The sequence below is a fragment of the Engystomops pustulosus genome, chromosome 9, assembly GCF_040894005.1.
Source record: "Engystomops pustulosus chromosome 9, aEngPut4.maternal, whole genome shotgun sequence".
NCBI lineage: Eukaryota > Metazoa > Chordata > Amphibia > Anura > Leptodactylidae > Engystomops > Engystomops pustulosus.
Window position 1 is genome coordinate 104,864,312 of NC_092419.1, and position 26,397 is coordinate 104,890,708.

The 26,397-nt window shown below is 42.9% G+C and overlaps 1 protein-coding gene across 2 annotated transcripts in view; it reads right to left on the minus strand.

The window, feature by feature from the left end:
• Positions 1–26,397, minus strand: part of LOC140077772 (discoidin domain-containing receptor 2-like) — a 116,331-nt gene that overhangs the window by 11,835 nt on the left and 78,099 nt on the right. For both annotated transcript variants that reach the window (XM_072125225.1, XM_072125223.1), the window contains 11 exons: positions 11,454–11,599; positions 11,272–11,374; positions 8,069–8,297; positions 7,299–7,446; positions 7,118–7,223; positions 6,788–6,974; positions 6,401–6,647; positions 5,917–6,018; positions 2,971–3,128; positions 2,696–2,891; positions 879–1,123 (listed from right to left, as the gene is read on the minus strand). In XM_072125225.1, the coding sequence (XP_071981326.1) occupies positions 879–1,123; positions 2,696–2,891; positions 2,971–3,128; positions 5,917–6,018; positions 6,401–6,647; positions 6,788–6,974; positions 7,118–7,223; positions 7,299–7,446; positions 8,069–8,297; positions 11,272–11,374; positions 11,454–11,517 (1,785 nt within the window). In that variant the 5' untranslated portion in view covers positions 11,518–11,599. The remainder of the gene's footprint in view (positions 1–878; positions 1,124–2,695; positions 2,892–2,970; positions 3,129–5,916; positions 6,019–6,400; positions 6,648–6,787; positions 6,975–7,117; positions 7,224–7,298; positions 7,447–8,068; positions 8,298–11,271; positions 11,375–11,453; positions 11,600–26,397) is intronic.

A 26,397-nucleotide genomic window follows, 5' to 3' on the forward strand; every position in this document is an offset into this window, starting at 1 on the left:
AGCTCTTGTGTCACCCCCTCATCCTCATAGACTGTAAGCTCTTGTGTCACCTCCTCAACCTCATAGACTGTAAGCTCTTGTGTCACCCCTCTCATTTTCATAGACTGTAAGCTCTTGTGTCACCCCCTCATCCTCGTAGACTGTAAGCTCTTGTGTCACCCCTTCATCCTCATAGACTGTAAGCTCTTGTGTCACCTCCTCATCCTCATAGACTGTAAGCTCTTGTGTCACCCCCCTCATTTTCATAGACTGTAAGCTCTTGTGTCACCTCCTCATCCTCATAGACTGTAAGCCCTTGTGTCACCCCTCATCCTCATAGACTGTAAGCTCTTGTGTCACCCCCTCATCCTCATAGACTGTAAGCTCTTGTGTCACCCCCTCATCCTCATAGACTGTAAGCTCTTGTGTGTCACCTCCTCATCCTCATAGACTGTAAGCTCTTGTGTCACCCCCTCATCCTCATAGACTGTAAGCTCTTGTGTCCCCCCTCATCCTCATAGACTGTAAGCTCTTGTGTCACCCCCTCATCCTCATAGACTGTAAGCTCTTGTGTCACCCCCTCATCCTCATAGACTGTAAGCTCTTGTGTCACCCCTCATCCTCATAGACTGTAAGCTCTTGTGTCACCCCTCATCCTCATAGACTGTAAGCTCTTGTGTCACCCCCTCATCCTCATAGACTGTAAGCTCTTGTGTCACCCTTCATCCTCATAGACTGTAAGCTCTTGCGTGCATGTCCCTCACTCCCATTGTTCCATATAATTGTTTGTGCTGTATAATGTCTTATTATATTGTATATGTCCCCTATAGGATGTAAAGCTACGGTATATGATGGCGCTATATAAAGATTATTATTGTTATCAAGACGAGTCCACTTACCTCTCCAAATTGTCCTTCCCCCAGTTTCTCTGTGAGTCGAAGTTGATTGCGTGGAAACTCTCCGACGCTGATGTCTTTCTTAGTGAGCGAGTCCACAGTGAGGGCCGGGACAGCGTACATGTTATTCCCCGTCACTCCCTGCAGGTTCACAATGTCCGTCTCTGCATAGTGCGGGACGCTGTTCTGGAAGCCCTGGTGTGGGGTGGACTTGGTCAGGTCCGGCTCTGCATAGTCTCCACTGCAGGCTGCAAGAATATACCACACCTCAATATCCTGACACTCAGTATTAATACACTAGGGGGCAGTATTATAGCAGTTATATTCTTGTACATAGGGGGCAGTATTATAGTAGTTATATTCCTGTACATAGGGGACAGTATTATAGTAGTTATATTCTTGTACATAGGGGGCAGTATTATAGCAGTTATATTCTTGTACATAGGGGGCAGTATTATAGTAGTTATATTCCTGTACATAGGGGACAGTATTATAGTAGTTATATTCTTGTACATAGGGGGCAGTATTATAGCAGTTATATTCTTGTACATAGGGGGCAGTATTATAGTAGTTATATTCTTGTACATAGGGGGCAGTATTATAGTAGTTATATTCTTGTACATAGGGGGCAGTATTATAGTAGTTATATTCTTGTACATAGGGGGCAGTATTATAGTAGTTATATCCTTGTACATAGGGAGCAGTATTATAGTAGTTATATTCTTGTACATAGGGGGCAGTATTATAGTAGATATATCCCTGTACATAGGAGGCAGTATTATACTAGTTATATTCTTGTACATAGGGGGCAGTATTATAGTAGTTATATTCTTGTACATAGGGGGCAGTATTATAGTAGTTATATTCCTGTACATAGGGGGCAGTATTATAGTAGTTATATTCTTGTACACAGGGGGCAGTATTATAGTAGTTATATTCTTGTACATAGGGGGCAGTATTATAGTAGTTATATTCTTGTACATAGGGGGCAGTATTATAGTAGTTATATTCCTGTACATAGGGGGTAGTATTATAGTAGTTATATTCTTGTACATAGGGGGCAGTATTATAGTAGTTATATTCCTGTACATAGGGGGCAGTATTATAGTAGTTATATTCCTGTACATAGGGGGCAGTATTATAGTAGTTATATTCCTGTACATAGGGGGCAGTATTATAGTAGTTATATTCCTGTACATAGGGGGCAGTATTATAGTAGTTATATTCCTGTACATAGGGGGCAGTATTATAGTAGTTATATTCTTGTACACAGGGGGCAGTATTATAGTAGTTATATTCCTGTACATAGGGGGCAGTATTATAGTAGTTATATTCTTGTACATAGGGGGCAGTATTATAGTAGTTATATTCTTGTACATAGGGGGCAGTATTATAGTAGTTATATTCTTGTACATAGGGGCAGTATTATAGTAGTTATATTCTTGTACATAGGGGGCAGTATTATAGTAGTTATATTCTTGTACATAGAGGGCAGTATTATAGTAGTTATATTCCTGTACATAGGGGGCAGTATTATAGTAGTTATATTCTTGTACATAGGGACAGTATTATAGTAGTTATATTCCTGTACATAGGGGGCAGTATTATAGTAGTTATATTCTTGTACATAGGAGGCAGTATTATAGTAGTTATATTCTTGTACATAGGGGGCAGTATTATAGTAGTTATATTCTTGTACATAGGGGGCAGTATTATAGTAGTTATATTCTTGTATATAGGGGGCAGTATTATAGCAGTTATATTCTTGTACGTGGGAGGGGGCAATTTCCATAGCACATATAGCTGGGGTCAGGCCATACCTGAATCCTCTGCGCTCTGGGATAGCTCGGGAAGTTTCCGTAGTGGTTTAGTCGGCTGCTGGTAGTCCAGATCCAGAGGGAAGATTCTCTCGTATGTGGGGTTGGACTGGTGGATCTGTGTCTGGTTGCTGCCGATGGTGTAACTGTAGAAGGACAATCGTACAGTGGCGTCTTCTTCCAAGATTCGACGTGGAGCCTATAAAGTATCATGCTATCATTAGAATGTTTGTGTTAATGCCAGATCTTCTGATACTACTGCTCCTCGAGGGCTTTACCTTCTCCAGTCGCTTTTGGATGTATTGTTTCCACAGGATCAGGACTATGATGACAAGCAGAAGAAGGATTATGGCCACCAGGCAGCCAATCAGCACAGAGGTTTTTGGCTCACTAGGTTTGTCCAGTGGTCGGCTAATGGTGAAGGGGAAAGTGGTTTCTGAAAAGGAAAAATTTTGTCAAAGGTTAGTGTTGGTCATAGGTAGGTTGGCAGGATTTCAAAGTGTAAGGATGGTGGATGGTAATTACAGCTGCTCAGGGTAGAGGTGATTGGCAGAGGGGTTTTAATGATCAAAAGTTGTTCAGAGGTCAATGGTGGGTGGTGGAGGTATTGATTTGTTGGTTGTGATGGAGGTTTGTGTTCCTGGTGGGATATGTCCTGGTTGACCACATTGGGCAGTTGTGTTTAAGGTTTGACTAGTGGTAGGTGGCCATGATGGAGGTTAGTGTACAAGGATGGATAAGTAGTGGATGGTTAAATGTGAGGGTTGTGTTGGTGGCCTTGATGAAGGTTTATTTTCGTGTTTGGTCAAGTAGTGTTTGCAATAATTCAGGGTTGTTCTCATTGGACAAGTGACAGTCATTCGTGTTCATGGGCATGGTGGAGGGTTGTACATTGGGTTGTGATGGTTGGCGATCATGGATGGTCGTGTTCATTGGAAAAGTTGAGTCCCTTATTGAAGTTACTGTTCAAAGTTTGACAATCAAAGGTAGTTCCATGATGGAAGTTTGTGATATGATGGACAAGTAGTAGAGAGTCATAATGGAATGGTTGTATTTATGGTTGGAAAAGTGGTGGCACTCTATAATGAATGTAGGTATTCGAGTTTGGGCAAGTACTTGACTGTACTGAAGGTTTGTGATCAGGTTTGGAAAGGAGGTGACTGGAAAAAATGGAGGCTTCTTCACATGATTGGACAAGTGGTGGTTGGAGATGATGAAAGACTTTGTTTAGCTTTGGACAAGTGTTGGTTGATGAACTTGATGAAGGTTTATATTCATGGTAGTGGATGGTCACGACAGATGACCATGTTCATGATTGGACAATATGTTGACAATGAGGTTGACCATTATGCTCCTTTTTGTTCTTGGTTGGACAAGGTGTGGTTGGTTATGATGGAGGGTTGTGTGGATGGATGCACATATTGGAGCAGATTTACTTACCCGGCCCACTCGCGATCCTGCGGCGCGTTCTCTTCAGGCGATTCCGTAAGGTAGTTCCTCCGCCGTCCACCAGATATCGCTGCTGCGCTGATGTTCCACGAGGCCCGCCGGAATGCACGAGCCTATACCTGGTGAAGGTAAGCGCGAGTCCCGCAACACAATTTTTTTTTTAACCCCTTAAGGACGGGGGGTTTTTCGGCTCATTTCTCGCTCTCCGACTTCAAAAATCCATAACTTTTTCATTTTTCCGTGTACAGACCTGTGTGAGGGCTTATTTTGTGCGTAACAAATTTTACTTTCCCGTAATGTTATTTATTTTAACATGCCGTGTACTGCAAAGCTGAAAAAAAATTCCAAATGTGGAAAAATTGAAAAAAAACCGCACGTGCGTCACGTTCTTGTGGGCTCAGTTTTTACGACTTTCACTCTTCGCTCCAAATAACACGCCTAATTTATTCTTTGGTTCGGTGCGATCGCGGTGATACCAAATTTATATAGGTTTTATTGTGTTTTAATACATTTTCAAAAATTAAACGAATGTGTACAAAAAAGAAAAAAATTTTTTTGCCATCTTCTGATGCTAATAACTTTTTCATACTTTGGCGCACGGAGATGTGTGAGGGGTCATTTTTTGCGAAATGAGGCGACGTTTTCATTGCTACCATTTTGAGGTCTGTGCGACATTTTGATCATTTTTTATTTCATTTTTTATGTTATGTAAAAAGGTGTAAAAGTCGCATTTCGGACATTTGGGCGCCATTTCCCGCCTCGGAGGTCACCGCCGCCTGTAACCGTTTTTATATTTTGATAGATCGGGCATTTTGGGACGCGGCGATACCTAATATGTTTGTGATTTTTACTGTTTATTATGTTTTATATCCGTTCTAGGGAAAGGGGGGTGATTTGAACTTTTAATATTTTATTAATTTTTTTCATTTTTTAAACTTTTTTTTTTCTTTTTTTTTCACTATCTTTTAGACCATCTAGGGTACATTAACCCTAGATGGTCAGATCGCTGCTACCATATACTGCAATACTTCTGTATTGCAATATATGGCATTTTTGCAGCACATTCATTACAATGAGCCACTGGCTCATTGTAACGAATCTGCAGCTGCCAGATAGCCTCGTGTCAAAAGAAGACACAAGGCTACCATGGCAACCGATCGCCGCCCCCCGATGACGTTCGGGGGCGTGGCGATCGAAAAAAAGATGGCGGCGCCCGCGCGCCGCCGTCTTTTAAATGCCGCCGGCGGCAACGGGGGGGTTAATAGCCGCGATCGGTGCTAGCACTGACCGCGGTTATTAGCGGTGGGGGTTTTATGCATTTTGCAAAAACCCCCACCTTTGTATGAAGAGGACTCAGCCCGTGAGCCCTCTTCATACATCCCTTATACCTCTGCGCCGTAGAGCTACGGCGCAGAGCGTTAAGGGGTTAAATGCGGTTTTTCCGAATCCGTCGGGTTTTCGTTTGGCCACGCCCACCGATTTCCGTCACGTGCACGCCGGCGCCGATGCGCCACAATCCGATCACGTGCGCCAAAATCCCGTGGCAATACAGGGAAAATCGGCGCAAATGGGAAATATCCGGGTAACACGTTGGGAAAACGCGAATCGGGCCCTTAGTAAATGACCCCCATTGTGTTAACCAGCCGTGGTATGTTTGGAGGGTGGTTTGTGGTTATTGTCGGAGTTGTAACTAGTTAATCTCAAAGTGGGTGGCAGAGGATACGGAGGTGGAGGAGATGATGGTACGTTCATAGTATCATGTACACAACACCCACCAGATTTCCTCTCAGTAGCGTTCAGGATTGGGTTCTCGGTGGTAGCAGCCTTGACAGTAGTTGGAGGGAGAGTAACTATTGTGGGCACTTCAATATCCATGTCTGGGGGGGGGAGAAGAAAACATATGAAATTAAGTGACTTAAATTAAAGTTTTGTTCCCCAGACAACACTTCCTGCCCCTGTTGTTGAACAGTTTAAAGCTATAATACTGTTCCTCGAAGCTACCAATCAGAATGCAGCATCTTATATAAATCTCATGATAACGGTAAACAGGAAGATACACTGATGTATGAGCGAATGTGTGAAGATATACAAGAAGAGATAACTAGAGCAGAGATGGATTGGTCATATGGCACAACGCCTTGTTATATGGCGTCTGCAGCTCTTTCAGCTCTGCTACATCCGCCGCTCTCACGATCACAAGTCACACAACATGAGATGTCTCTCTCACAATCACAAAACACACAACATGAGATGTCTCACTGGACTGGAAGGAGATCTCGCTGAACATCATCCAGGTGTCGGCAAAGTAGAACTTGCAGAGGATGAAGCTCCCGACTCTCTGCTGTAACGGGATCATGACAAATCTAGAACTGGGATTCTTGTCGTCCAGAACCGTCACCACCCCCACCGACTCCAGCTCCCAGTCTGACTGTTGTCGGGATTTGAAGAAGCACTCTGCCCTCTGGAAGATCTTCACCCCCTTAGTAAACATATTATTACAGTGGACCTGGAGAAGCAAGAAGAAACGCAACAATGCTCTGCAGTTCATGAATGGAGCACTGGTTCACGAATGACGTCTACATTGGCAGGTGACGTATGAAGACGTGTTCAGTAGCATCACAAACACGGAGAAGACATCTCGCTCACCTTCATGAATGTAAAGTTTCGGGGTCCATCAAACTGGAACTCTATCTCCACGTATCCGTTGCGCATGCTCTCGTTCTTCCAGCCGACGTAGTCGTACCCGGGCCACACGCGGTATTGGTGGCTCTGAGTGAAGTCGTCCAATCCCAGCACGCCGTCTGTCAGCTGACCCAAACCGTCAAACAGACGCCTGCAGGTAGAAGGTGGAATTACAGGAGGATGTTTTAGCCCGGTGGACGGCATGAGAAGATTATTCTCAGAGTCCAACATTGTGGTAGAAGAGGCGCCAGTCTTTCTATTACCCAACCTACAGTATCATCTCAGGTACTATACCTCTTCTCTAGGTATCCATCGTACGTCGAGTCGTTCAGGTAGGCGTTGGGATGTCCAGGAGCTATATAGGTCTCTCCTTCCGGAATACTGTAGGATTTCAGGCCATCTGGAACACAGATAAGACAGGTCACACCACGTTCCTTCACCATGCCGTGTGCCCACTATGGATGTATGTCCTTACCCTGCCAGGCGCAGCCGTACAACTCCACCCGCATACACACTGTCATCGGGACCTTAGTCACCGGGATCACTCGGATGTGACTGGCGATGATTGGAGGTTTTAGATCGGTCAGAACAACATCATACTCATCAACATTGCCTTTAATAACCTAAGTAAAGAAAATGTATAAATGTATCTCCAGTGTATGTATCCATCTTTCCATCTCATCTAGATACAGATTGTACAGGTTCAGTGACTATTATGTAGACACTTCCAGTGTTCTGGATCCTGATGAATAACAAGGTCATATCTCAGTGATGGATATAATCAGAAGTTATGCCAAGGATAAGCGTGCGGCCCCCTCGCCACTAACCAGTGCCTCAGGGCCAGTCTGCGGTTATACAGCTCGCACGCACATCGTGGTTGGGGAGATATGATTTTCGATGAAGGGCGTTGAATCGTTTCCGTTTCTTTGTTGACCTACGTGGTGGAGTAAGCGGCCGCGTCGTCAGGATGAGGTGTAACCATGGAAGAAGACATTGTGTCTCCATCCCTCCCACCAAGTTGGTGTCATGAGTCTTACTCACCATGTCCTAAGATGTCCCATATGTCCATCTCTAGGGGGTTCAATATTATCTACCTACCTATTAACCCACAATGGAATAGGCTCTACTCCATTCACTCCAAAATCTGGGTGCTATGTGGCAGACCACATAGGAGTCACCCAAGCTCACTCAATGTTTTGAGGTCTGACAGCCCTTTAGGAAGCTTTAGGGGTGAAGAGTCCTTGCCTGTTGTCCTTGGTGGTCCTTCCATGAAAGCCAACGCTCTCCATTCCGACTGTAGTCCACACGGTAAGATCTGGCAAACTCCTTCCCGGTGGCTCGGGCGTGGCGACCTTGAGTTCCAATCAAAGTAATGAAGAATAGTTTGTGTAGATGTATCTGTAAGTACTGCACGTCCTCCGGCTGCAGGAGACCCGCAGGGCACCAGGCGCCATCACCTTCTTCACGTTGTAATCTGAGGGAAGAGTAAGACAAAAGTTGTGTAATGGAGCGGTAAAAAGCATGGACTGGGGGGTCCTATGCATTCCCTCATATGGTCTGTGGTTCGGGATGCATAGTGCCCGGCACGTGGGCATTGTGTACCGCAGCCGGGGTACAAAAAAACAGCACAGGGAATAGAAGGTCCCACCACCCAAAAATCACAGATATCTACTGCCCAGTGCAGAGCGATCCAGAGTATTCAGGGCACGTGGGCATTGTGTACCGCAGCCGGGGTACAAAAAAACAGCACAGGGAATAGAAGGTCCCACCACCCAAAAATCACAGATATCTACTGCCCAGTGCAGAGCGATCCAGAGTATTCAGGGCACGTGGGCATTGTGTACCGCAGCCGGGGTACAAAAAAACAGCACAGGGAATAGAAGGTCCCACCACCCAAAAATCACAGATATCTACTGCCCAGTGCAGAGCGATCCAGAGTATTCAGGGAATCTGAAAACACAGTGGGATTTCTGTTACATCATCTATCCGTATCCAAGAATTCACTGAAATATAAATGCTATCAGCTCTACCTGAGAGAGACACCTATAGAAACAGAGAGCTCTGTATGCATATAGAGTGCTAAAACCACATAGAGCTCCAAATATACAGATATAGATGCATATAGAGAGCCACATATGAATATGGAGTGCTACATACAGACACAGCGGCCCACATTTATCAAAAACAGTGCAGGTGGCGCAAGATTCATGAATTGTGGTGCCCGGTCTTCATTGATCTGGCGCCCCCTGCACTGCTCCGAAAGTGTGCACCATTATTTTTGTTGCACTTTGTTCCTGCTGCAGAATTGCTGAGCATGTCAGTAATAAATATGGCGCATACACTGACTAAGTACTAACTCGCCCCTTTGCCTGACATTTTTTCTGTTTTGCCAGACAGAGCAGCTGCGACACAAAACTGGCGAAGACACTTTCACAAGTAGTTTGCATGTTCTTTCTAGTACAATGTCAGACAGAAAACTGGCGCAAACACTTTAATAAATGGAGGTCAGAATTCTCTGTATGGATAAAGAGAGCTACGCACAGAACAAAGAGTGACCAAAATAGAAACCGAGTGTTCTGTATGAATAAAAAGAGCTACAGATGGAAATACAGGCGGTCCCCTACTTAAGGACACCCGACTTACAGACAACCCATAGTTACAGACGGACCCCTCTGCCCACTGTGACCTCTGGTGAAGCTCTCTGGATGCTTTAAAATAGTCCCAGATTGCAATAATCAGCTTAAAATTGTCTGCAATGAAGCTTTATTGATAATTCTTGGTCCTATTACAGCAAAAAAATTTGAAACTCCAATTGTCACTGGGGCAAAAAAAAAAATTGCCGGGAACTACAATGATAAAATATACAGTTTCGACTTACATACAAATTCAACTTAAGAACAAACCTACAGTCCCTATCTTGTATGTAACCCGGGGACTGCCTGTAGAGTGTTCTGTATGAATAAAGAGTGCTTAAGACAGAACATATAGAAAACATATTGGGGCTCATTTACTAAGGGTCCGAACACCGCACTTTCATCGGGTTTCCCAAATATTTCTGTTTTGTGCCGAATTGCCTCGGGATTTTGGCGATCGGATTGTGTCGCATCAGCGCCTGCTTGCACACGACAGAAATCTGGGGGCGTGGCCGTTGGACAACCCAACGGATTTGGAAAAACCTCAAAATGTAAAAAAAGAATTTGTGTCGCAAGATCAAGCACTCACATGCACCATGAAGAAGAAGGTGAACTCCGGCGGACCTCAGCGCAGCAGCGACACCTGCTGCCCCATTGTTTTGTAGGGAATATGGAGTGTCACATCTAAAATGGAGTGCTTTGTATTGACATAAAGTGCTACCGGCAGAACATCCAGTGCCCTATATAGAGTGCTCCGTATGGATATAGAGTGCTACAGACAGAACAGAGTGCTACTGCTCCGTATAAAATATAGGGGGTCATTTACTAAGGGCCTGATTCGCGTTTTCCCGACGTGTTACCCGAATATTTCCGATTTGCGCCGATTTTCCATGAATTGCCCCAGGTTTTTGGCGCACGCGATCGAATTGTGGCGCATCAGCGCTGGCATGCACGCGACGGAAATCGGGGGCGTGGCCGAACGAAAACCCGACAGATTCGGAAAAACCGCCGCATTTAAAACAAAAAATTGGTCGCACGGGCCATACTCACATGCACCAGGAAGAGATCAGTGAACTCTGATGCAACTCGCCGGACCACGGCGCAGCAGCGACACCTGGTGGACATCGGGCGCAGGACCTTCATGAATCGCCGGAAGATCCGAACGCTTGTCCGAGAAGCCGCCGAATGGACCGGGTAAGTAAATGTGCCCCATAGAGTTCTACAAATAAAACATGAAGCAGCACACATTGGGGCACATTTACTAAGAATGCATGAAACTGCAGTAAAAGTTCTCTGCCCGTGTATAATGCTCGGCGTGACAAATCCATGAAGAACGTGCACCAGAAATCATGAATCTGGCGCTCTCCTGCACTGGCCCCACAGGGTTCACCAACTTTCTAGTGGTGCACCTTTAACATAGGGCGTGCGACAGACTTTGCATGTTAAATGTGGCACACACCAAAAATAAAGCTGTTTAGCAGAGGACCGAAAGCTACCAACAGCCACGATGAATACCACCAAATGCTTGAAAAAGGAAGAGGTCACGCCTCCAAAGTATATTCATAGTCACAGACTTTATTGAAACATAGAAATCAAGCAGCAATAATGAACTGACTACAATGAAATATAAAATACACGTGTCCAAAAGTAATCGCCGTAAAGGGCACAGTGGCAGGTAAATGAGCCCCAGTGAATAAGCCCCAGTGAATCTAGAATGCTGCCTGTGTATAGTGTTGCCTATAGAATATTGAGTGCTGCACATATGTTATACACACAGAATACGGATGAGATGAGAGCGCTTAGACATGCTCATACCTTGCATACTGGGGTCCAGTTGACTCGTACCATTGGCTGGAGGCGGTGATGTCCTCATCACGTATAGTGCGGTCGTGCATGCCCAGGGCATAGCGACATATGGCTGCGGGGAGGAGCATAAATACAGTCATACAGGTACAATGTATCAGTCTATAATGGTAGTGTGCAGATTCTGCCCTCACCGGGTATCACTTCTGTGGTGGAGCGTCCAGTCAGAAAAGCCAGCAGAAAAATGCGCAGATACATCCTGCGGAGCCCAGGCGTGTACTGACCCCCGCTCTGCCGTTCCAGTTCTCTTATCGGCCGCCGGCTTCTCTCTGCTACATTTCTGTAAGAGGAAATACATAGGATTGGAGAGGGATGCTGGGAGTAACGTGGCAGGAGTGCAGCAGCTCAATGCAGAGAGCACAGAGCACAGCAGTGTGAGGACACGCCCCCAAAGCACTTGTAGAAGCTACAATCCTGGAATATAAATCTACGGTGTATATCACAGTCCTGCTGCTACTAAAAATATACACAAAGGTCTGATTACACATCTCTCCAGGGTCAATACCTAACACTGCCACATGTAGGGGTCAAGACTGCTGCTACATGAAAGTGCTGTAATACTACTAGAGAGCAGCAGGTGGCAGCAGATCACTAGAAATGTCCTGTCCATGGTTATCACAGGTAAGTGGTCACCACATGTGGCTACTAGAGTAAAAGGGAACCGGCTGGGATTATTTCCAGCAGCACAGAGTATGTAAGGAGAAGACTTTTTTACATAGAAGGTAGTGACCAGACCACTCATATGAGGACAGGCAGAGCGCCCACAGCAGCACAGAGTATTTTAGGAGAGTGCATACAAAATAACACATAACACAAACATTGCTGTCTGAAATACAGTATAGCACAACACCTTCCACTTCCAGACATTCAATGTAGTGGCTGATAACAGAGAACACTAGTTTACCCTCCACTCCTAGTTTATACTTAATTTCCCCTTTCCAGATCTCTGCTTGCTGTCCCTAAACTGGAACATTCTCCCCGATCTAAAGCTGTGTGTAACCCAGCATCCTTACCATAGCTGAAGGGCTGTTACAGTTGCATCCAGTGACGTACACCTGTGCTGTTACAATGTATCAACGCAGGTATCAACACAGGAAACAAACCTGTTACAATTCCCAAGTCACTGACAGCAAACAGAGATCTTGAAATGGGAAAGAAGTGAAAGACAAAGTCTATAAGTAAGTTACCCTCTATTCCTCGGCCTGGAGGCCCCTTTTAATAAAGGGGTATTATCAGGTGACCCTCTTACCCCGGTGCCTGGAGATGTCCCTGTAACTGTAGTAGCAGCAGTGACCTCTCTGTCCCTGTCATCTAGGAATCTTCCTTGTCTCCGCCTCCTTGTTTTTCTCTTGTTCTGGATGTTTTCAGGGTTAAAATTCCTGGAATCATCTCGTGAGTGTCCGTAATCGAAAACATATGGAATTATCTGCCCGCTCCGCGCCTCATGGCACCGCTGCCAAGTCCCAGCTCAGCACCACACACATCTTACACAGCATATACTATGGTTACTATCTGTTCCTAGGAAAGCTGGGTGACTACTACTACACACACCTAGTCACCCAACTTTACCACATTACTGATATATACAGTAATAGAGTCCACTCCTGCATTACAGTGTAATTAGTGATCTATATAATGTTCATATAATACCGCCATACTGTGATCCCATAATACAGCCACATACAGCTTATGTAATACTTCCATACAGTAGTTAAATTATACTGCCAAACAGTGCTCACATATTACCACCATACAGTGACCACATACTCCCACCATTCAATGCTCATACCCCCATACAGTGACCACATAATACCGCTATGCATGCATTATACTGCTATACAATTCTAATATAATATCTCCAGGCAGGGACAACACAATAATTCCATACAATGCTTATAGTGTACCTTTTACACACCGACACCGTATAGTGAACAGATAATGCTGCCTAACACTGCTCACATAGTACTGCCACACTGTAACCACATCATACAGCTTGTATCATATTATACCAACATACAGTGAAAACATAAAACCGCCATACTATTCTCATATTACACCATAAAAAAGGACTGCATAATACCGCCATACTATTCTCATACTACACATAATACCGCCATACTATTGTCATATTACACATAATACTGCCATACCATGCTCAGTGATAACAAATACTCCATGAAGAATACCGCTACACAGCAAATAGGTGGAAGACAGCTCTGCTACATCCTCATGTATAACAGTTATAAGTAAAGTTATTTGCTATACAAGCAGTAGCTGGGGTGGGATATACAGATGGGCTGGGGGAGGTGGGTCCAGAGCAGATGTCATGAGACCCCTCCCTGGAGATAATATGAGGTGGGTTATTTAGGAGTCGAGGGGGGCGGCAGATTAGGAAGTTCTTCCCATGAGGACGCTGGAATGTGCTGTGTGATCCATCTGCTTGTCACTGGACCGTAATAATGTGAAATTCCTCTCATCCGCCATCTGGTAATCCAGTGCCGCCATATAGTGTTATCATGTGACTGCTGGAGATGACCACAGTGTTCACATGAAGCCAGCATGGAGACATAGTGCATAGTACACTACACTATAATATATTATAATACAATACAGTAGTTATAATAATACCACCATACAGTGCCCAAATAATACCACTATATGGTAACCAAATAATTCCAACATATAGTGCTCAAATAATACTGCCATACAGTACCCAAATACCACCATACAGTGCCCAAATAATGCTTCCATACCGTACCCAAATAATACCACTATATGGTAACCAAATAATTCCAACATATAGTGCCCAAATAATACTGCCATACCGTAACCAAATACCACCATACAGTACCCAAATAATTCCAACATACAGTACCCAAATACGACCATACAGTACCCAAATAATTCCAACATACAGTGCCCAAATACGACCATACAGTACCCAAATAATTCCAACATACAGTGCCCAAATAATACTGCTATACAGTAACCAAATAATGCTATACAGTACCCAAATAATTCCAACACACAGTGCCCAAATAATAGTGCCATACAATACCCAAATTATATCACCATATAGTACTCAAATAATTCCAGCATACATTGTCCAAATAATACTACTATACCGTACCCAAATAATACCATACAGTACCCAATTAATTCTGCCATACACTGCCCAAATAATTCTGCCATACAGTGCCCAAATAAAACAGCTATACAGTGCCCAAATAAAACTACTATACAGTACCCAAATAATTCCAACATACAGTGCCCAAATAATACTACTATACAGTACCAAAATAATTCCAACATACAGTGCCCAAATAATACTACTATACAGTACCAAAATAATTCCAACATACAGTGCCCAAATAATACTACTATACAGCACCCAAATAATACCATACAGTACCCAAATAATTGTAACATACAGTGCAGAATAATACTGCCATACAGTGCCCAAATTATTCCAATATCCAGCGATTAATACCGCCTTACAATTACCAGATACCATCACCATACAGTGCCCCAATAATTCCAACATACAGTGTACAGATATTTCCCTAATAATGCTGCTATGGTCTGTGGTCAAACACATCACACGCGTGCTTCTCATATAGGTGGTATCTCCATCAGTCAGTGACCTGTACCCCGTCATCTATGGCACTACCCACTACATCACTATTGGGCACTGGTCACATGTGTGGTCTGCCCCCCCTTATTCTTCCTCCTGTCACATGTAAGTCATTAGGACGGGCGGCTGGTGACACATATATCACCCAGTGCAGTGCCACCCTACACCTGGCATCAGGGAGAAGAAATAATGATGTGATATGTGCCATAGACATGGGTGCGGGCAGAGATGAGGTATACACAGGGCACAGAGAGGCCCAACCTATGGAGTATAGGGCTAAGTTATAGGACAGGGGGAGGGATATAGGATTATATTATAGGACTAGGGGTGAGATATAGGGTTATGTTATAGGACTAGAGGGTGAGATATAAGGTTATGTTATAGGACTAGGGGGTGAGATATAGGGTTATGTTATAGGACTAGGGGTGAGATATAGGGTTATGTTATAGGACTAGGGGTGAGATATAGGATTATATTATAGGACAGGGGTGAGATATAGGGTTATGTTATAGGACTATGGGTGAGATATAGGGTTATGTTATAGGACTTGGGGTGAGATATAGTGTTATGTTATAGGACTAGGGGGTGAGATATAGGGTTATGTTATAGTACAGGGGGTGAGATATAGGGTTATGTTATAGGACTTGGGGTGAGATATAGGGTTATGTTATAGGACTAGGGGGTGAGATATAGGGTTATGTTATAGTACAGGGGGTGAGATATAGGGTTATGTTATAGGACTAGGGGTGAGATATAGGGTTATGTTATAGTACAGGGGGTGAGATATAGGGTTATGTTATAGAACTAGGGGTGAGATATAGGATTATATTATAGGACAGGGGTGAGATATAGGGTTATGTTATAGGACTAGGGGTGAGATATAGGGTTATGTTATAGGACTAGGGGGGAGATATAGGGTTATGTTATAGGACTAGGGGGAGATATAGGGTTATGTTATAGGACTAGGGGGTGAGATATAGGGTTATGTTATAGGACTAGAGGGTGAGATATAAGGTTATGTTATAGGACTAGGGGGTGAGATATAGGGTTATGTTATAGGACTAGGGGTGAGATATAGGGTTATGTTATAGGACTAGGGGTGAGATATAGGATTATATTATAGGACAGGGGTGAGATATAGGGTTATGTTATAGGACTAGGGGTGAGATATAGGGTTATGTTATAGGACTTGGGGTGAGATATAGTGTTATGTTATAGGACTAGGGGGTGAGATATAGGGTTATGTTATAGTACAGGGGGTGAGATATAGGGTTATGTTATAGGACTTGGGGTGAGATATAGGGTTATGTTATAGGACTAGGGGGTGAGATATAGGGTTATGTTATAGTACAGGGGGTGAGATATAGGGTTATGTTATAGGACTAGGGGTGAGATATAGGGTTATGTTATAGGACTAGGGGTGAGATATAGGATTATATTATAGGACAGGGGTGAGATATAGGGTTATGTTATAGGACTAGGGGTGAGATATAGGGTTATGTTATAGGACTAGGGGTGAGATATAGGGTTATGTTATAGGACTAGGGGTGAGATATAGGGTTATGTTATAGGACTAGGGGGGAGATATAGGGTTATGTTATAGGACTAGGGGGAGATATAGGGTTATGTTATAGGACTAGGGGGTGAGATATAGGGTTATGTTATAGGACTAGGGGGTGAGATATAGGGTTATGTTATAGTACAGGGGGTGAGATATAGGGTTATGTTATAGGACTAGGGGGTGAGATATAGGGTTATGTTATAGGACTAGGGGTGAGATATAGGGTTATGTTATAGGACTAGGGGGTGAGATATAGGGTTATGTTATAGGACTAGGGGGTGAGATATAGGGTTATGTTATAGGACTAGGGGGTGAGATATAGGGTTATGTTATAGGACTGGGGTGAGATATAGGGTTATGTTATAGGACTAGGGGTGAGATATAAGGTTATGTTATAGGACTAGGGGTGAGATATAGGGTTATGTTATAGGACTAGGGGGGAGATATAGGGTTATGTTATAGGACTAGGGGGTGAGATATAGGGTTATGTTATAGGACTAGAGGTGAGATATAGGGTTCTGTTATAGGACTAGGGGTGAGAAATAGGGTTATGTTATAGGACTAGGGGGTGAGATATAGGGTTATGTTATAGTACAGGGGGTGAGATATAGGGTTATGTTATAGGACAGGGAGTTAGATATAGGGTTATGTTATAGGAGTAGGGGGTGAGATATAGGGTTATGTTATAGGACTAGGGGGTGAGATATAGGGTTATGTTATAGGACTAGGGGGTGAGATATAGGGTTTTGTTATAGGACTAGGGGGTGAGATATAGGGTTATGTTAAAGGACTAGGGGTGAGATATAGGGTTATGTTATAGGACTAGGGGGTGAGATATAGGGTTATGTTATAGGACTAGGGGTGAGATATAGGGTTATGTTATAGGACTAGGGGGTGAGATATAAGGTTATGTTATAGGACTAGGGGTGAGATATAGGGTTATGTTATAGGACTAGGGGTGAGATATAGGGTTATGTTATCGGACTAGGGGTGAGATATAGGGTTATGTTATAGGACTAGGGGTGAGATATAGGGTTATGTTATAGGACTAGGGGTGAGATATAGGGTTATGTTATCGGACTAGGGGTGAGATATAGGGTTATGTTATAGGACTAGGGGGTGAGATATAGGGTTATGTTATAGGACTAGGGGTGAGATATAGGGTTATGTTATAGGACTAGGGGGTGAGATATAGGGTTATGTTATAGGACTAGGGGTGAGATATAGGGTTATGTTATAGGACTAGGGGGTGAGATATAGGGTTATGTTATAGGACTAGGGGTGAGATATAGGGTTATGTTATAGGACTAGGGGTGAGATATAGGGTTATGTTATAGGACTAGGGGTGAGATATAGGGTTATGTAATAGGACTAGGGGTGAGATATAGGGTTATGTTATAGGACTAGGGGTGAGATATAGGGTTATGTTATAGGACTAGGGGTGAGATATAGGGTTATGTTATAGGACTAGGGGTGAGATATAGGGATATGTTATAGGACTAGTGGTGAGATATAGGGTTATGTTAAAGGACTAGGGGTGAGATATAGGGTTATGTTATAGGACTAGGGGTGAGATATAGGGTTATGTTATAGGACTAGGGGGTGAGATATAGGGTTATGTAATAGGACTAGGGGTGAGATATAGGGTTATGTTATAGGACTAGGGGTGAGATATAGGGTTATGTTATAGGACTAGGGGTGAGATATAGGGTTATGTTATAGGACTGGGGTGAGATATAGGGTTATGCTATAGGACTAGGGGTGAGATATAAGGTTATGTTATAGGACTAGGGGTGAGATATAGGGTTATGTTATAGGACTAGGGGTGAGATATAGGGTTATGTTATAGGACTAGGGGTGAGATATAGGGTTATGTTATAGGACTAGGGGTGAGATATAGGGTTATGTTATAGGACTAGAGGGTGAGATATAAGGTTATGTTATAGGACTAGGGGGTGAGATATAGGGTTATGTTATAGGACTAGGGGTGAGATATAGGGTTATGTTATAGGACTAGGGGTGAGATATAGGGTTATGTTATAGGACTAGGGGTAAGATATAGGGTTATGTTATAGGACTAGGGGTGAGATATAGGGTTATGTTATAGGACTGGGGGTGAGATATAAGGTTATGTTATAGGACTGGGGGTGAGATATAGGGTTATGTTATAGGACTAGGGATGAGATATAGGGTTATGTTATAGGACTAAGGGTGAGATATAGGGTTATGTTATAGGACTAGGGGTGAGATATAGGGTTATGTTATAGGACTAGGGGGTGAGATATAGGGTTATGTTATAGGACTAGGGGGTGAGATATAGGGTTATGTTATAGGACTAGGGGTGAGATATAGGGTTATGTTATAGGACTAGGGGTGAGATATAGGGTTATGTTATAGGACTAGGGGTGAGATATAGGGTTATGTTATAGGACTAGGGGTGAGATATAGGGTTATGTTATAGGACTAGGGGTGAGATATAGGGTTATGTTATAGGACTAGGGGTGAGATATAGGGTTATGTTATAGGACTGGGGGTGAGATATAAGGTTATGTTATAGGACTGGGGGTGAGATATAAGGTTATGTTATAGGACTAGGGGTGAGATATAGGATTATATTATAGGACAGGGGTGAGATATAGGGTTATGTTATAGGACTAGGGGTGAGATATAGGGTTATGTTATAGGACTGGGGTGAGATATAGGGTTATGTTATAGGACTGGGGGTGAGATATAGGGTTATGTTATAGTACAGGGGGTGAGATATAGGGTTATGTTATAGGACAGGGGTGAGATATAGGGTTATGTTATAGGACTAGGGGTGAGATATAGGGTTATGTTATAGTACAGGGGGTGAGATATAGGGTTATGTTATAGGACAGGGGTGAGATATAGGGTTATGTTATAGGACTAGGGGTGAGATATAAGGTTATGTTATAGGACTAGGGGTGAGATATAGGGTTATGTTATAGGACTGGGGTGAGATATAGAATTATGTTATAGGACTAGGGGGTGAGATATAGGGTTATGTTATAGGACTGGGGTGAGATATAGGGTTATGTTATAGGACTAGGGGGTGAGATATAGGGTTATGTTATAGGACTAGGGGGTGAGATATAGGGTTATGTTATAGGACTAGGGGTGAGATATAGGGTTATGTTATAGGACTAGGGGTGAGATATAGGGTTATGTTATAGGACTGGGGTGAGATATAGGGTTATGTTATAGGACTAGGGGGTGAGATATAGGGTTATGTTATAGTACAGGGGGTGAGATATAGGGTTATGTTATAGGACTAGGGGTGAGATATAGGGTTATGTTATAGGACTGGGGTGAGATATAGGGTTATGTTATAGGACTAGGGGTGAGATATAGGGTTATGTTATAGGACTAGGGGTGAGATATAGGGTTATGTTATAGGACAGGGGTGAGATATAGGGTTATGTTATAGGACTAGGGGTGAGATATAGGGTTATGTTATAGGACTAGGGGTGAGATATAGGGTTATGTTATAGGACTGGGGTGAGATATAGGGTTATGGGTGAGATATAGGGTTATGTTATAGGACTAGGGGTGAGATATAGGGTTATGTTATAGGACTAGGGGTGAGATATAGGGTTATGTTATAGGACTAGGGGTGAGATATAGGGTTATGTTATAGGACTAGGGGGTGAGATATAGGATTATATTATAGTACAGGGGGTGAGATATAGGGTTATGTTATAGGACTGGGGTGAGATATAGGGTTATGTTATAGGACTAGGGGGTGAGATATAGGGTTATGTTATAGTACAGGGGGTGAGATATAGGGTTATGTTATAGGACTAGGGGTGAGATATAGGGTTATGTTATAGGACTGGGGTGAGATATAGGGTTATGTTATAGGACTAGGGGTGAGATATAGGTTTATGTTATAGGACTAGGGGGTGAGATATAGGGTTATGTTATAGGACTAGGGTGAGATATAGGGTTATGTTATAGGACTAGGGTTGAGATATAAGGTTATGTTATAGGACTAGGGGTGAGATATAGGGTTATGTTATAGGACTAGGGGTGAGATATAGGGTTATGTTATAGGACTGGGGTGAGATATAGGGTTATGTTATAGGACTAGGGGGTGAGATATAGGGTTATGTAATAGTACAGGGGGTGAGATATAGGGTTATGTTATAGGACTAGGGGGTGAGATATAGGGTTATGTTATAGGACTAGGGGTGAGATATAGGGTTATGTTATAGGACTAGGGGGTGAGATATAGGGTTATGTTATAGGACTAGGGGTGAGACATAGGGTTATGTTATAGGACTAGTGGTGAGATATAGGGTTATGTTATAGGACTAGGGGTGAGATATAAGGTTATGTTATAGGACTAGGGGGTGAGATATAGGGTTATGTTATAGGACTAGGGGGTGAGATATAGGGTTATGTTATAGGACTGGGGTGAGATATAGGGTTATGTTATAGGACTAGGGGGTGAGATATAGGGTTATGTTATAGTACAGGGGGTGAGATATAGGGTTATGTTATAGGACTAGGGGGTGAGATATAGGGTTATGTTATAGGACTAGGGGGTGAGATATAGGGTTATGTTATAGGACTAGGGGTGAGATATAGGGTTATGTATAGGACTAGGGGTGAGATATAGGGTTATGTTATAGGACTAGGGGTGAGATATAGGGTTATGTTATAGGACTAGGGGGTGAGATATAGGGTTATATTATAGGTCTAGGGGTGAGATATAGGGTTATGTTATAGGACTAGGGGTGAGATATAGGGTTATGTTATAGGTCTAGGGGTGAGATATAGGGTTATGTTATAGGACTAGGGGTGAGATATAGGGTTATGTTATAGGTCTAGGGGTGAGATATAGGGTTATGTAATAGGACTAGGGGTGAGATATAGGGTTATGTTATAGGACTAGGGGTGAGATATAGGGTTATGTTATAGGACTAGGGGTGAGATATAGGGTTATGTTATAGTACAGGGGGTGAGATATAGGGTTATGTTATAGGACTAGGGGTGAGATATAGGGTTATGTTATAGGACTAGGGGTGAGATATAGGGTTATGTTATAGGACTAGGGGTGAGATATAGGGTTATGTTATAGTACAGGGGGTGAGATATAGGGTTATGTTATAGGACTAGGGGGTGAGATATAGGTTATGTTATAGGACTAGGGTGAGATATAGGGTTATGTTATAGGACTAGGGGTGAGATATAGGGTTATGTTATAGGACTAGGGGTGAGATATAGGGTTATGTTAATAGGACTAGGGGGTGAGATATAGGGTTATGTTATAGGACTAGGGGGTGAGATATAGGGTTATGTTATAGGACTAGGGGTGAGATATAGGGTTATGTTATAGGACTAGGGGGTGAGATATAGGGTTATGTTATAGGACTAGGGGGTGAGATATAGGGTTATGTTATAGGACTAGGGGTGAGATATAGGGTTATGTTATAGGACTAGGGGTGAGATATAGGGTTATGTTATAGGACTAGGGGGTGAGATATAGGGTTATGTTATAGGACTAGGGGGTGAGATATAGGGTTATGTTATAGGACTAGGGGTGAGATATAGGTTTATGTTATAGGACTAGGGGGTGAGATATAGGGTTATGTTATAGGACTAGGGGTGAGATATAGGGTTATGTTATAGTACAGGGGGTGAGATATAGGGTTATGTTATAGGACTAGGGGGTGAGATATAGGGTTATGTAATAGGACTAGGGGTGAGATATAGGGTTATGTAATAGGACTAGGGGTGAGATATAGGGTTATGTTATAGTACAGGGGGTGAGATATAGGGTTATGTTATAGGACTAGGGGGTGAGATATAGGGTTATGTAATAGGACTAGGGGTGAGATATAGGGTTATGTTATAGTACAGGGGGTGAGATATAGGGTTATGTTATAGGACTAGGGGGTGAGATATAGGGTTATGTAATAGGACTAGGGGTGAGATATAGGGTTATGTTATAGGACTGGGGTGAGATATAGGGTTATGTTATAGGACTAGGGGGTGAGATATAGGGTTATGTTATAGGACTAGGGGTGAGATATAGGGTTATGTTATAGGACTAGGGGTGAGATATAGGGTTATGTTATAGGACTGGGGTGAGATATAGGGTTATGTTATAGGACTAGGGGTGAGATATAGGGTTATGTTATAGGACTAGGGGTGAGATATAGGGTTATGTTATAGGACTAGGGGGTGAGATATAGGGTTATGTTATAGGACTAGGGGTGAGATATAGGGTTATGTTATAGGACTAGGGGTGAGATATAGGGTTATGTTATAGGACTAGGGGTGAGATATAGGGTTATGTTATAGGACTAGGGGTGAGATATAAGGTTATGTTATAGGACTAGGGGTGAGATATAGGGTTATGTTATAGGACTAGGGGTGAGATATAAGGTTATGTTATAGGACTAGGGGTGAGATATAGGGTTATGTTATAGGACTGGGGTGAGATATAGGTTATGTTATAGGACTAGGGGTGAGATATAGGGTTATGTTATAGGACTAGGGGGTGAGATATAGGGTTATGTTATAGTACAGGGGGTGAGATATAGGGTTATGTTATAGGACTAGGGGTGAGATATAGGGTTATGTTATAGGACTAGGGGTGAGATATAGGGTTATGTTATAGGACTAGGGGTGAGATATAGGGTTATGTTATAGGACTAGGGGGTGAGATATAGGGTTATGTTATAGGACTAGGGGGTGAGATATAGGGTTATGTTATAGGACTAGGGGGTGAGATATAGGGTTATGTTATAGGACTAGGGGTGAGATATAGGGTTATGTTATAGGACTAGGGGTGAGATATAAGGTTATGTTATAGGACTAGGGGGTGAGATATAGGGTTATGTTATAGGACTAGGGGGTGAGATATAGGGTTATGTTATAGGACTAGGGGGTGAGATATAGGGTTATGTTATAGACTAGGGGTGAGATATAGGGTTATGTTATAGGACTAGGGGTGAGATATAGGTTATGTTATAGTACTAGGGGGTGAGATATAGGGTTATGTTATAGGACTAGGGGTGAGATATAGGGTTATGTTATAGGACTAGGGACGAGATATAGGGTTATGTTATAGGTCTAGGGGTGAGATATAGGGTTATGTTATAGGACTAGGGGTCAGATATAAGGTTATGTTATAGGACTGGGGCGAGATATAGGGTTATGTTATAGTACAGGGGGTGAGATATAGGGTTATGTTATAGGACAGGGGTGAGATATAGGGTTATGTTATAGGACTAGGGGTGAGATATAAGGTTATGTTATAGGACTAGGGGTGAGATATAAGGTTATGTTATAGGACTGGGGTGAGATATAGGGTTATGTTATAGGACTAGGGGGTGAGATATAGGGTTATGTTATAGGACTAGGGGGTGAGATATAGGGTTATGTTATAGGACTAGGGGGTGAGATATAGGGTTATGTTATAGGACTAGGGGTGAGATATAAGGTTATGTTATAGGACTAGGGGTGAGATATAGGGTTATGTTATAGGACTAGGGGGTGAGATATAGGGTTATGTTATAGGACTAGGGGTGAGATATAGGGTTATGTTATAGGACTAGGGGTGAGATATAGGGTTATGTTATAGGACTAGGGGGTGAGATATAGGGTTATGTTATAGGACTAGGGGTGAGATATAGGGTTATGTTATAGACTAGGGGTGAGATATAGGGTTATGTTATAGGACAGGGGGTGAGATATAGGGTTATGTTATAGGACTAGGGGTGAGATATAGGGTTATGTTATAGGACTGGGGTGAGATATAGGGTTATGTTATAGGACTAGGGGGTGAGATATAGGGTTATGTTATAGGACTAGGGGTGAGATATAGGGTTATGTTATAGGACTAGGGGTGAGATATAGGGTTATGTTATAGGACTAGGGGTGAGATATAGGGTTATGTTATAGGACTAGGGGGTGAGATATAGGGTTATGTTATAGGACTAGGGGTGAGATATAGGGTTATGTTATAGGACTAGGGGTGAGATATAGGGTTATGTTATAGGACTAGGGGTGAGATATAGGGTTATGTTATAGGACTAGGGGGTGAGATATAGGGTTATGTTATAGGACTAGGGGTGAGATATAGGGTTATGTTATAGGACTAGGGGTGAGATATAGGGTTATGTTATAGGACTAGGGGGTGAGATATAGGGTTATGTTATAGGACTAGGGGTGAGATATAGGGTTATGTTATAGGACTAGGGGTGAGATATAGGGTTATGTTATAGGACTAGGGGTGAGATATAGGGTTATGTTATAGGACTAGGGGTGAGATATAGGGTTATGTTATAGGACTAGGGGGTGAGATATAGGGTTATGTTATAGGACTAGGGGTGAGATATAGGGTTATGTTATAGGACTAGGGGTGAGATATAGGGTTATGTTATAGGACTAGGGGTGAGATATAGGGTTATGTTATAGGACTAGGGGGTGAGATATAGGGTTATGTTATAGGACTAGGGGTGAGATATAGGGTTATGTTATAGGACTAGGGGGTGAGATATAGGGTTATGTTATAGGACTAGGGGTGAGATATAGGGTTATGTTATAGGACTAGGGGTGAGATATAGGGTTATGTTATAGGACTAGGGGTGAGATATAGGGTTATGTTATAGGACTAGGGGGTGAGATATAGGGTTATGTTATAGGACTAGGGGGTGAGATATAGGGTTATGTTATAGGACTAGGGGTGAGATATAGGGTTATGTTATAGGACTAGGGGGTGAGATATAGGGTTATGTTATAGGACTAGGGGGTGAGATATAGGGTTATGTTATAGGACTAGGGGTGAGATATAGGGTTATGTTATAGGACTAGGGGTGAGATATAGGGTTATGTTATAGGACTAGGGGTGAGATATAGGGTTATGTTATAGGACTAGGGGTGAGATATAGGGTTATGTTATAGGACTAGGGGGTGAGATATAGGGTTATGTTATAGGACTAGGGGTGAGATATAGGGTTATGTTATAGGACTAGGGGTGAGATATAGGGTTATGTTATAGGACTAGGGGTGAGATATAGGGTTATGTTATAGGACTAGGGGTGAGATATAGGGTTATGTTATAGGACTAGGGGTGAGATATAGGGTTATGTTATAGGACTAGGGGTGAGATATAGGGTTATGTTATAGGACTAGGGGGTGAGATATAGGGTTATGTTATAGGACTAGGGGTGAGATATAGGGTTATGTTATAGGACTAGGGGTGAGATATAGGGTTATGTTATAGGACTAGGGGTGAGATATAGGGTTATGTTATAGGACTAGGGGTGAGATATAGGGTTATGTTATAGGACTAGGGGGTGAGATATAGGGTTATGTTATAGGACTAGGGGGTGAGATATAGGGTTATGTTATAGGACTAGGGGGTGAGATATAGGGTTATGTTATAGGACTAGGGGTGAGATATAGGGTTATGTCTATAGGACTAGGGGTGAGATATAGGGTTATGTTATAGAACTAGGGGGTGAGATATAGGGTTATGTTATAGGACTAGGGGTGAGATATAGGTTATGTTATAGGACTAGGGGTGAGATATAGGGTTATGTTATAGGACTAGGGGTGAGATATAGGGTTATGTTATAGGACTAGGGGTGAGATATAGGGTTATGTTATAGGACTAGGGGTGAGATATAGGGTTATGTTATAGGACTAGGGGTGAGATATAGGGTGTTATAGAGGGGTGAGATATAGGGTTATGTTATAGGACTAGGGGTGAGATATAGGGTTATGTTATAGGACTAGGGGTGAGATATAGGGTTATGTTATAGGACCTAGGGGTGAGGCTTAAGGTATGGTATAAGACTAGGAGTGAATTAATGGGTTCATGTTATAGGACTAGGGGGTGAGTCAT